Here is a 13657-nt window from a genome sequence, read left to right on the forward strand (position 1 = left end):
ATGTCATTTGGCTAAATCACTTGACTGTGTTCACTCGGGTTCTTGTTTTCATCTGCACAGTGAATTACTCTTCAGCTTTCTTGTTTTACTTTGATTTTTTCTCAGCATTTTGTGATATCGTTAGGTCCTTTGACTCTGCCTCTGTGTCTCATCTGATCTGGCTTTTCATCTGCACAGTGGATTCTTCTGCGGCCTTTCATCCATTTTTACTTTTTTTTGAATTCTGCTCAGCTTTTTGTGATTTAGCTAGGTCTTTTGACTCAGCCTTCAATCAGGTCTGGCATTGGACCTCCATTAGTCCTGGAGGAGCCCTTCAGCCTCCATGTCTGCAGTGGAGCTTCTTTTTAGGAGATATCCAACTGTGTCTTCAATTTAGGTGCATTTCTTTCAGGTCAGGCTACAGTTTCTTTACTTTGTCATACTTTGAAATTATGGGTTCCTGCCCCATCTTCTCTGGGATTTTGGGGTCCATCCTTCACAGCCACCATGTTGTAAGGTTGTTTGGTATCTCATTAAGAAGTCTGGAGGCTTGTATGGTTGAACATAACCGTTTATTAGTAACCCATAATTATATACATCTCCAAGGTACAGCCCTGCATGTGTGCTGTCTCCATGCTGGCTCCTCTAGACTCTACTACACAAAGTCTACCATTATGTGACTCACTACATCACTATGTGGGTGGTACGTTCTCCAGTCCCACGTTAGTCCTTGCTCTGCCCAAACACCCTTATACTACAATGGCCAAAATTTTCTGGTGCCCTAAATTTGGTCAGTCGCCTGGTGTATCAAGGATTTGAGACTCTGATAGACACCTCCTACCTGATGTCCATAGCCATGTCTTGTTTTTGCACCTTCCAATTGCTGATGTTTCTCTCCAGGGATCAATTTCCATGCTATCACTGCTGACCTAGCTTGATGACGGATGGAATATCCTCCCTCATTGGAACACAAGTAGCCACTTTTTAGGAACTAAATTAAAGTTTTTTTGCACTTTCAGCACACCTTTCGGTACTCTGAGGTATAGAAGCTCTCAGAATTTTAGGTCATATCGAGTTGGGTTGGTCACAGCAGATGGAGTGGGCATTGCCTGTAATGTTAGATAATTTGTTGAAAGGGTTCCCCAAGCAGTGGAGAAACCTATTTAAAATATTATTTAAAATACATATTAGCTCTGTTTTGAGTAATAGAATTTTGCCCTCTGCCTGGTTCCCACCCCTGAGCACCATGCCTCCTCAACTCCTGTTCCCACTGAACACTGCAACTGCATATCACTCAGAGGAACTTAATTGCACCCTTCTACTTCACAACCTCTATGATTCAAAATCATTGTTGAGGCTTCTCTTCAAGTATCAAAGACCATGCTCCTGCACACTTCTAAGAGCTGATTTGCCTCCTCCAGCTCTCTCCTTTGACCTCTCGCTCCAACCACCCCAGCTCCCCTACCAACTATCCATGACATTCCCACACTGCCAACACCACCCCATTGCAGAATCCATCAGCAGATTAAACAAATTTGGTTACAAAAAATAATTTAATTCTCCTAATAAGACAACTGACAAGTATGCCCATGGGCAAAGAACCCCTTATTCTGGTGGTAATGATGGGATTCTCAGACTATCTTCTATGAGAAAAAAATGAGATGGGTTCCATTTCAGGCATGTACTCCAGCTTGCCCTATTTTCTGACATTTGCTATGCCTGGGCACAGATGGAGAAAAATCTGCCCTTCAGTCTTCGTTATACCAATGGAGTTATGCATCAGGAGGCATCTGTGTTCTGGAGCATTTTGGAGTATTTCTTCCTGATAATTACCATATTGGACTGCTACCATCCTTGTCAACATATTTTAAAAAATACTTTACTTTTTCTTCTTATGAGCTTGGTATTCTACTAGAAGCCCCCTTTTCATGACAGGACTGTTGAGATCTTCATCTGAATGCCTTTCTGCCGTAAGCTAGTATTTGTTTATATTCTACTCAGAGGCATAATTGCCCAGTTCTACTACTATGGACGGAATCGTCCCAGATTTGTACAAAGTGCAGTAGTGAGCAGGAGAAAGGACGTTTTACCCACCGGCCACAATGGCGGTTTTTCATGCTGTATTGCCCAATTCCCACCTCATTAATAATGCATTCTTAGGAAATATGCCAGGTTGCTGGCAGGGCAGCCTCTGATTTGCCCGCCCGCTGTCACCTTAGGCCTTCAATAATCCAGGCATCATGTTTAAGGGGCACCCCTGTACAGAGCTAGCACTCTCTAAGGCATCAGAAGCTGCTGGAAATTCATGGCTGCCAAAGGGAGGAAACATGCTGCCACCAAATTTAGCGACATCTCTCTCAGGCGCCTACTGGATGCTGTGGAGGCCTGCCGTGAAGCTCTGTACCCCTGCTCTAGGTGAAGACCAGCAAACAAGATGACAAATCCAGTGTGGGAGGCGATGGCAGCGGTGGTCATTGCCAATGCAACCCAGTGCCGAAAGAGGATGAATGATCTCTGTTCTGCCAGGGTAAGTCACTCTCATCACTCTCAGCTCTCACACCCACAAACCCATCACAGATACACAGGGATCTCACTCACTGCCAGTTCAAGGGACATCACCATTCACTCTCTCTGACACACCTTCATTTGCCCTGAAGACCGTGTCCGCATCCCATCCATGGCACCACTCGACACCCACATGTGCCAGGCATACTTATCACCTGGCCTGGCAGACATCCTGCTTACAATTCTCAACCTGTATTCATGCAGGACAAGATGGCACACAACAAAAGGGAGAGGTCGCAGACTGGTGGGGGAATGCCTCTCATCGAGCTCCTCACAAACTTTGCAAATGGACTCACCCAGCTGGCCAGCGACGACCTGGACAGCTCCTGTGCCGACGGTGAGGTTGGCGGTGCTCGACCAAATGAGGATCCAGGAGTGCAACATACAACAGACAACCATGCTGTGAGTGAGTTCCTCTGTTCCGCAGAGCCATGCACTAATTATCTCTCTTTGCTTTCGCAGGGACATGTGGGAAGCAGCTGAGGGGTCCACAAGCCAGGTCCTCAACTCAAGCCCCAAAGACACTTTGGAAGAAGAATCTGATGGCACCATCATTGAAGACCCAGGTCACAGTGCTGACCCACACCCTCTACCAGTGCAGAGACACACACCTTGGTGGGACCTAGCTCTGGAATAGCCTCGGGGTCACAATCTGCTGAGCACATGAACTGTCTGATCCACAGCAGGCGGCAGCAGGGATTTCACAGGTTTCCGGTACTCGGAGGACTGCTGAAAGCCAGAAATATGCTCAGTCCGAGTCACATTAGGAACCTCTGGACTCGGTCATACCTCAGTTGCTGGAGCTGCAGAGGCAAGCTCAGGAACATCAGGAAGGGATGTCCGCTGCACTCCTCAGATTGCAAGGCGCAGTCTGTTCGCCTTCAGTCTGAGATGATCGCGCTGGCTTGCGCACTGAGGTCAACACTGAGAAGATGGTGGCCGCCATGGAGACCTTGGGCCAGGACATCAGTGCTGCACTACTGCGTGAGCTGAACCCCATTGCTGACACCATAGTTGGCTTCCAACGGTATCAACGCGAGAGGGGTGTGGAGCAGCTCGATCTCACTCCAGCTTCCCCTTCTCCTCAAGGAGTCAGCCAGGGGCCCTCGGGCACCCATAGGGAGGAGGATCAGCAGGTGCGCAGCCTGGGACCATTCATCCAGGTAACTCTGGGAGCTTCCGAACCATACAAATTCCTTCTTCCTGTGACCCCAGCAGCTCCAGCTCCACAGGCCGAGGAGGGTGTACTACTGCCACACAGCAGGACCCCGAAAGCAGGCCGGGGTCCTCCAGGTCTCAGCCCTTCAAAGAATGCCCGCCAAGGTCAACACAAACAGGGCCTAGCAGTCAGCAGGCTGCCTCCTCCTCCGCTGTAGATGTCAGTGGAGCACCAATACGTAGCGGCAGGATTAGGAAGGTTAAGAAAGTGTAGTTTCACTGCGTGAGCATGGGTGTTAATCACATGTACATAATGTTGTCTATTGTAAATAAACTCCCAACAATGCCACCCTGTCTATGTTATATTGAGCTGTGTTCGTGTCAGTCTGAAGTGAAAACTTGGTTCCTGCACAAGATAAAGGTTGGTGTCTCAGTCCAGGGCCTCTTCCCTGCACTTTGTGCTACCTTCCCAGCACACTGATGGTGCAGCTTCACAGTCACTCGGCACATCAGTCATGTTTGCACCTTAATGAGCTTATCATTGCTGCCAGAATGTTGTGGGCTGGTGTCACAGAATTCCTTTGAGGTGCAGCTGGCCCCCCATCTCATCAACATTTGTGTCCAGTGACAGTGTGGTCCTGAAGGGTTCAGCTCACAAAGGATGCAATAGGATCAGGAGAAGTTAAAGTTTCCCCACTGCATCTTCATGATATGACCCTGTTCACAGAGCGCAAATGAGCTGCCATCAGCCAGGCAGGAGTCAGACATTCACATAAGCTATCTATATGTCGCCAAAATCCTCCTGGAATGTAGCGACTTGGCCATCTGCTGCGTCTCCATGACAGGAGCCTTATCACAGAGGGTATGTGTGCTGTCATCAGCCAGACAGGAGCCAAGCGTTCGTAGATGCAATGTGAGGATCTATGGAGTGCCCTCACTGCATGTCTTCATCATCCTCCACGAATCTAATGGCTACGAGGGCCTCCCGAGAGTGCATGCCTTGTCTGGATAATGTGATGGCCGTCACCCTCACCTTTGAGGACCTCGGCACCCTCTTCTCCATCAATGTCCTCCTCATTAGAGGAGACATGCAGCTCCTCCATCTCTTCCTCAGGCAGCTCCTACCCCCGTTGCAATGCCAGGTTGTGTAGGATTCAGCAGGTGACGATAATGCATGACACCCTCTGAGGACTGTATTGCAGGGCTCCATCAGACCAGTCCAGGTGCTGGAACCTCATTTTCCACATCCCAATGGTTTGCTCCACCAAACTGAGTTGCAGCATAAGCCTTGCTGCACCTTCTCTCTGCTGCATTCTGAGACAGCCGCACAGGTGCCATCAGCCACATCCTCTACATGTAGCCCTTGTCACCGAGGAGCCAACCTACTGCCTCTGTGGATGCTGGAAGATGTCAGGGATCTGAGACATACTGAGAATGTAGGAGTCATGGAGACTGACTGGGCATTGTGCGCAGACCTGCAGGATGTATTTGCTGTGGTCGCAGACTAGCTGAACTTCCAGCAATCGGAAGCCCTCACGGTTCACATACTGCATTGCTTGTTGCCATGGAGATCTGAGCGCCACATGCATGCAGTTGATGGCACGGTGCACCTGTGGAAAACCAGAGATCTGCGCAAATCCCAGTGATCTTGCTGCCTTGCTTGATCACGGTTGAAATGCACAAAGTTGTGTGCCTTCGCGAATATGGCGTCAGTGACATCCTGGATGCACTTGTATGTGGAAGCTTGCGAGATCCTGCAGAGGTCACCTGTGGAGTCGTGGAAGGAGCCACTGGTGTAAAAATTGAGTGTCGCTGTCACTTTCACAGCCACAGGCAGTGGATGCCCTCCTAGTCCCTGTGGCGCCAAATCCTGCAGCAGGTGTCATATGTGACCCATCTGCAGGAATGACAAGAGCTGTCTGTAGACCTTGGGCCTAGTTAGGTGCCGACCCGTGATGGCTCGCTGTGGCTCTTCAGTTGGTGTTTGCAGGAGCCCCAGCCATCCCTTCTTCTTGAGGCTACTACTCCTCCCTCTGTCCAGCCAGGCGCATCCATTGCTCTCTTCTCCTTTGTCTTCACTCCCTGTAAGCCATGAGGTGTTCAGCCAGGCTCCATGCTCCTCATGTACTCCTCCTGCAGGATGAAAGAGAGAGACACATGGGTTAGCATTGGTCACCTAGGGACCTCTCATGGTTACGTGTGCGGCTCCGACTCTGTCTTAAGGCCCCTCAACCAATGCCAGAGAGTGTTGGCCAGCACTTGGGTGGCCAGAGTTTTGTGCGCTGCATGGCTAGCTGAAACGCCATCCATCTCCGCCCCACTCCACCTGACCAATTGGGGCAGCTTCACCCACTGGACTGCATGCTGTGCTCTCAGCTCAGGCCCAAGCATTCTCCTAACCCGTACTGCTAGGCTGCGCTGTTAGCTTGAACCATGGGAGAGACTGGTCCAAACCTGAATGAAGACATTGCAAGGGGCTGTCAGCACCTCCACCAGTGACTGCTCCATGGCCAACTTTCACAAGGAGTTGTCCAATTGTTCTGCAGCCCCCTAAAACACTCATTAATTTGCAGTCTGCACCCAAGGGTGAAAAGTTCAGGTGCATGTGGTGGTACTTTCATGCCTCTGCTTTGCTTGAGTGGGCAGATAAGTTAGATGCCCAACTCCACACATGTCAATGTAACTGCTCCTAACCTGTCTCAGATGCGGAAGAATACTCATTTTATACACGGTTTCCCTAATGCGTGGCCACTTCCCTACCCACCACCACATGTGCTTGTGCACTTCCATCAGACCGTACTGCCTTGCACTCCCCACCTCGCCCCAACCGATGTGCAGCCCTTGCCCCGGCATCACTTTGTAAGCCAGCTGGGAAAAAGCAACTTGCCTATGCCCTCGCCTGAATGCGTGGCGCCTCTTACTTGAACGGGCAACTCTCACGTGCACTGCGCAACAGTAGTGTGCACTCCCCTCCGAGTTCCCCTCGCAGTTCAACTCGCCAGGTGCACGCATTTTAAATGCTGTTGTGAATCTCGTCATTCTGAAGTCAAGTTGACATGGGAGATAAATTTGATGTGGGGGGATAATTCTATTGGGCAGGCAAGTTGATGAGGTGCAAACGCATTGAAATTATGTTCCCAACGTTGGACGGCAGGAAAGGCAGCCAGCCATTAATGGGCGGGGTAGATGATGGCTAACTGGTTTCACAATGACGCAAAACTGATTTTTGGCCTTCACATCATATTGCTCCCCCTCAGCCCACTATGACGCCCGCCGCCCATGGGGGTGGAAAATTCTGGCCATGTCTTCTGGCTTCCTTGTGCTTAGTATGTCACCTAATGCCCTCTTCTCATCTAAACTATCTACTTTAGTCTGTCCCAGACTATGAGCTGGATTTTATGTTTGGAACTCACTGGGAGTGGGGGAGTTGCTAATGCATGGAAAACCCAGAAGTAAGTGCACAGTGACTATCACTGTCTTTTTAACCCAGCCACTCTGTTATCATATGATTTCCGGGTCTCCTGACCAATTAGTGTCATCAGGGATGATGCATAACATGATTTCAACGACAATATTTATATAGACATTCCAAACATGCATGTTGAAAGAGCTTGCAGTTGAGAGCCAAAGAGAAGCAAGTGCCAGAATGGAATCCATATGGTCGAAGATTGCGCCTCATTTCACTGATGCTTCCCTGGACATGATGCTGGGGTTGTGAGGACCTGGAGACGTGTGCTGTTCCCTAGCGACAGGAGGAAGAAGCTGGCTGGGAATTCCACGCTTCTGGACACAATGCAGGAAGCAGTTCAATTACCTAAACATGGGAAGGTGAGAGCAATGGTCTGGTTACCTATGTCCTGATGTGCGTATCATCCCAACCCCTTCAATCTGTGTTCTCAAGTCTACTCTTGCATATTACTCCTCACACCAACTTATTTTGCCTTACACTGCTCCTTCTTTGCTTAGGCACTTCCTCATATTCCTATCTGTCTACCCAACCCTGACACTCACCCTCAGCCTTATACAAAGGGCTCGATTTTCCCCTTTGAGGTGTGAATTAGGAGTCAGGAAATTTCCCGACATCGTGATTCTACCTCCTAAGTGGCTGTGCCCGCACACCATATTTTCACCCCGCAGAGTTGGGGGCGGGCTAGAGTTGGGATCATGGCCTGTCGAAGAAGCACAGAGGCGTAATCTGCAACACAAATGGTGCTGGGAGTGGAGGCGGGTCCATCACATCCGAGGCCCAACAAAAGGCCTGCCACCAGTGCCATACTTTTATCACTTCACCTCATGTTAAGGTGTTCAGAAAGAGACTGCAAATGCTGAACAATGGTCAGGAAGTGACTGTCAACACTTCACTAGGTGGCTGAACTTTGACCTGTGAGTACATACTGTCATTGTTGATGTAATTGGTTGATACATTGTTGCCCTGTGAGATACCTATTATGAAGAATTCCTTAGTGTCCTCCCAACCTACTGTGAGGTTAATTGCTGTCCTCATCTGCTGCTGTGCAGACTCAACTCTGAGGACTCTACTGGAACAACCTTTTGCTGCATCCCTCCTGCAAGTGTCTGCACTCAACCAAATGCACGTGCAACAGATCACAGCATCGCTCTGCAAGTGCTGCGTAGTCTCAACACATGCTACTCTGCAAATTGTACAAGAACAGCGAGACCACCAAGCCTCTACATGGTGAACCCATCACTAATAATGCCAGGCCACAAAGCACGATCCCCTCACTATCATGGCATCTTGACAAGCTACCAATGCACCACACACTTGGATAACACAGATACTAATTGAAGTACTTTTCTACTCAAATGACAGAATAGCTGAAAGAGAGCAGGCAGGAGACCTAGGACATTCAGGAATCAGAAAGGCCCTGGTGAATCCCAACCCCACTCTGGGTCATCTCGATTGTGGCTGGGCCAGGGCCTGCTTGAGCAGTGGCGTCCTCTCCTGCCAGCTCTTGGTGGCAGGACTTCCTGCCTGAGGGAGGCAGAAGCCATGACTGAAGGCAATTAATTGCCTGAGGTAAAATCCGATCTTGGCTACCAGAGCCGGCAGCAGCAGGGTTGCTCCTCCACATAAAATTTCAGCTTCAGTTTCTCATCTCCCGTGTCTTCTTCCAGGATTCTTCTTGCAGTATCTGTGGAGATACAATGAATCACTGAGAATTTTAGATAGATAAGGTTACTGCACATTTTTCCTTTAATGCTCCTTCAGATGCCTCTCCACGATAATAACTCCAGATACATGAAGGAATAGAATTTTCATTGTGGCACCTTGGACATACTCTTGTCTAGGCTTCTGTAATACAAATTAAGACTAGGTACACAACTAGTATAGCACCTAACTTGCTTCTCTTTTCAAATCACCTTACTTTTTCCTACGTTGCAGGAATATCTGAGGGTTACAGAGGATCTGCTTATCAGTGCACCTCTCAAAAATGCTTGAACTGAGTTTTTAGTCTTTTTGCCTCCTGACTGCAGAATGATGTCCCTATTAGAAACTCCAACTCACTTTATTAAAGTTTTTAGCTCTTCTTTTCACCCTGTTCACTGGTACAATTTCTCCTTTCTAGTTCGTTACATTGTGAGATAAATAACTGGGTCAACATCAGAGTTATAGGGTGTTTTAGAAACTGTGAGCCTCATCTTGAAAACTGAATCTTTATAAAATGCCAGATTTCATTTTACTATGTTTATATGAATTAATCACTCCTCTCTGAAAGAGCAGTGCACTTTTGACAAATTGGTGCTCTAATGTCAGATTTTAAAATGTCTATTTTATTATATGTTCTGGATAGACCGAGTCTCCACTGCTAATTCGTCCATATATAGTGGATCTCACAAGATCGGAAATACATTCTGTAATGACTAGTGGATTTGCATCTGTTGCAGGATCCGTCCTGGGAGCATATATTTCATTTGGGGTGAGTGATTGACATAGGCTATTTCTGAATGACAAAAGTAGAAGCTTTTTGTTCTGTTATGATTGTGCATAATATTAATCTACAAGTTAATCGGAACAATACAACTTTTTCCCAATTTTAACATGGCTGATAGACTCCATGGACTCAGTTATTCTCCTTATATTAGAAGAGGGTGAGAACTGGGCTTCAGCCTGCTGTCCCAACTCGGTTCCCTGAGTTGAGAGCATTACCTAAATAGCACAAGCTCCTGCAGGAACCTCATTACAGAGAGGTAGCTTCCTACTACTCAGGAGGGAGGTGTGGCAATGGAAAAGTGGGATAGTTGTTGCAAGAGCATGAAGATAAGAGGTGATGTTCAAGGGGACAGATGTTTTGATTTTATTTGTTCATGGGATCTGAGCATTGCTGGCCATCCTTAATTGCCTTTGAAAAGGTGGTGGTGATTTGCCTTCTTGAACTGCTGCAGTCACTGTGCTGTGGGTACACTGTATTAAAGTAAGGTAGGGAGTTCCAGGATTTTTGATCCAACAATGATGATGAAATGGCGACATATTTCTGAGTCAGTATGGTGTGACTTGAAGGGAGATTTGCAGGCGGTAATGTTCCCATGTGCCTACTACCCTTGTTAGTCCAGGCATTTGAGATAGCGAGTTAGGAAGGTGGTGTTAACAAAGTGTTTATGAATTATTATAGATGATATACAGTCTGTTGGTGGTGGGGGGGTTGAATTTTTAAAGTGATGGATATTGTGCCAATCAAGTCAACTGCTTTGACTTGGTTGGTGTTGATCTTCTTAAGGGTTGTTGGAGCTACACTCATCCAGGAAGTGGAGAGTATTCCCCATCAGAGTTCTGACTTGTGTCTTGTGGGTAGAGGAAAGGCTTTGGGGAGTCAGGAGGTAAGTTGCTCACCACAGAATTCCGAGTTTCTGACCTGCTCTTGTAGCCACAGTATTTATTTTTGCAGGTCCAGTTAAGTGTCTGGTCAGTGGTTAACCCCAGAATGTTGATGGTGGGGATTCAACAATGGTAATTCTGTTGAATGTCAAGGGAGACCACACCATCCTCCTCCAGTACGTTCAGCTGCCTAGGGCTACTCACACCTGGTTCCATTCTTATCTATCAAATTGCAGCCGGAGTATCTCTTGCAATGACTTCTCTTCATCCTTCTGCACCATTATCTCTGATATGCCAGAATGATCTATCCTTGGTCTCCTCCTACTTCTCACCTACGTGCTGCCCCTTGGCAACATCATTTGAAAGTGCTGTAGTACTTTTCACGTGTACACTGATGACTCCCACTCTGTCTCAAAATCACCTCTCTCGACTCCTCTATTTTGGCTACATCATCAGACTGCTTATACGACATCCAACACTGGATGAACAGAAGTTTCCTTCAATTTAATATAGGGAAGGCTGATGTCATTGTCTTCAATCCCCACTCCAAATTCCATTCCCTAACTACTGACTCCATCTCTCTCCATGGCAACAGTCTAAGACTAAATCAGTCTGTTCACAATCTTAGTATCATATTTGACCCTGAGATGAGCTTCTGACCACATATTCATGTCGTCACTAAAACTTCCTATTTTCATCTTCATAACACCATCCAAATTCGCCTGTGTTTCAGCTAATCTACTGCCGAAACCCACATTCATGCCTTTGTTACCTACAAATTTGACTATTCCAATGCAGTCCTTGCTGGTTTCCCACACTCTGTCATTCATGAAGCTGAGATCATCCAAACCTTTGCTATCCTTTCCTTAACTCTCACCAAATCCTGTTCATCTATCTCCCCTGTGCTCGCTGACCTTACATTGGTTCACAGTCAAGTAATGACTTGATCTTAAAATTCTCATACTTGTTTTCAAATACCTCCATTGCCTCACTCTTCCTTATCTCTGTAACCGCCTCTGACCGCACAACCCACCAAGATATCTGTGCTGATCTAATTCTGGCTATTGAGCATCTCCAATTTTAATTTCTCCACCATTGGTGGTTCAGCTGCCTGGATCTGAAGCTCTGGAATTCCTTCTCTACACCTCTCAGCCTCCCTAACTTGCATTCCTTCTTTAAGGTAATCCTTAAAACCTATCTTTTTGACCAAGCTTTTGGCCATCTGACCTAATAGTACATCAGGAGTACTGCGTCCAGTTCTGGATGCCATACTTGAGGAAGGATATAAAGGCATTGGAGAGAAGACAGAGGAGATTCACAAGAATGATTCCAGGGATAAAGAACTGTAGCTATGAGGATAAATTGGAGAGGTTGGGACTCTTTTCCTTGGAGGAAAGAAGGCTGAGAGGAGACTTGATAGAGGCATTCAAGATCATGAGGGTTATGGACAGAATAAATAGTGAGAAACTATTCCCACTCAAGAGAGCATCAAGTACTAGAGGGCACAGATTCAAAATAATTGGTAAAAGGAGTAAATGTGCTATGAGGAAAACTTTTTTCACCCAGAGGATGGTTGGAGTCTGGAACGAACTTCCTGAAAGGGTGCTGGAGGCAGATTCAATTGAGGTGTTCAAAAGGGAATTGGATTGCTACCTGAAAATAAATAATGTGCAAAGTTATGGGGATAGACAGGGGAGAGAAGCTAGGTGGAAAGCTCTTTCAGAGAGCCAGGGCAGACTCGATGGGCTGAATGGCCTCTTGCATTGTAATGATTCTGTGATTCTATGATTTCCCCACTAGGCGCAATTCAGAAAATTTACCTAATAGATTGCTGTTACAGATGGTCATAATATTGAGCCTGACCACTACCTCCTATTACGCACGATCATAAGATATCAGAGCAGACACAGGCCATTTGGCCCCTTGGGCCTATGCCACCATTCAAAAAGATCAAAGCTGATCTGATTGTGGCCTTAACTCCACTTTCCTGCTGGCTCCCATAACTCTTGACTCCCTTGTAGATGAACAATCTGTTTAACTCAGTTTTGAATATAATCAATGACCAAGCCAACACTGCTCTCTGGGGAAGAGAATTCCAGAGATTAATGATGCGCTGAGAGAAGAAATTTCCCTTCATCTCCATCTTAAATGGGAGACCTATTATTTTAAAACTGTGCTCCCATTTTTTTTTAATATTCTTTCATGGAATGTGGGTGTCACTAGCAAGACAAACATTTTCTCATCTCTAATTGCCCTTGAGAAGGTATTGGTGAGCCACACGCTTGAATCACTGCAGTCCATCTGGTACATGCTCCAGATTCCCCCATGAGGGGAAATATCCTCTCAGCACCTACCCTGTCAAGCCCCCTCAGAATTATTAATATGATCACCTCTTATTCTTCTAAACTCTAATGAGAGTATAGGCCCAATTTGCTCAATCTTTCTTTGTAAGACAATCCTTTCACCCCAGTGAACCGTCTCTGAACTACTTCCAATGCAAGTGTATCCGCCATAAAGTAAGGAGCCAAAACTGTACACAGTACTCTAAGTGGGGTCTCACCAATGCCCTGTACAGTTACAGCAAGACCTCTCTACTTTTGTACTCCATCCCTCTTGCAATAAAGGTAAACATTCTGTGTGCCTTTCTAATTACTTGCTGTATCCACATGCTAACTTTTCGCTATTCATGTACAAGGACATCAGATCCCGTTGGACCTGATTCCAGAATTCCCACCCCCATACCTGGCACCCCCAATTTTCACTAGTGCAGGTTAATGGTTGCAAGCCACTCCCAACCTGGTTGGCTCAATTACAGGGGTAGGCATCTCCTAGCCCCCAACAATTTTCTTAGAGACGGGCCAGCATTTTCACAGCAGACCATTAAAATATCAATAGCAGAGACTTCAAACACTTCACACCTGTTAATCTTCTCTAAATAAACATTGAGACTTGACAAAGAGGTCACAGTCAACTTAGTATAATCACTAAAAGATGTCAATCAAGCAAAGTCACCAATTCATTTCAGTTGTCAAAATAGAACCCCCTGATGAGTTAATGCTTTTATTGGACTGGGCTCACAGCCAAACATGCATAATAATGCTACCATTCGTTAATTATGGA

At 46.7% G+C, this 13657-nt stretch overlaps 1 protein-coding gene across 2 annotated transcripts in view; it reads left to right on the plus strand.

Moving 5' to 3' along the window:
• Window positions 1–13657, plus strand: part of LOC144696457 (solute carrier family 28 member 3-like) — a 231588-nt gene that overhangs the window by 182803 nt on the left and 35128 nt on the right. For both annotated transcript variants that reach the window (XM_078567765.1, XM_078567772.1), the window contains one exon: window positions 9516–9641. In XM_078567765.1, the coding sequence (XP_078423891.1) occupies window positions 9516–9641 (126 nt within the window). The remainder of the gene's footprint in view (window positions 1–9515; window positions 9642–13657) is intronic.

The sequence above is a fragment of the Cetorhinus maximus genome, chromosome 2, assembly GCF_964194155.1.
Source record: "Cetorhinus maximus chromosome 2, sCetMax3.hap1.1, whole genome shotgun sequence".
Lineage (NCBI taxonomy): Eukaryota > Metazoa > Chordata > Chondrichthyes > Lamniformes > Cetorhinidae > Cetorhinus > Cetorhinus maximus.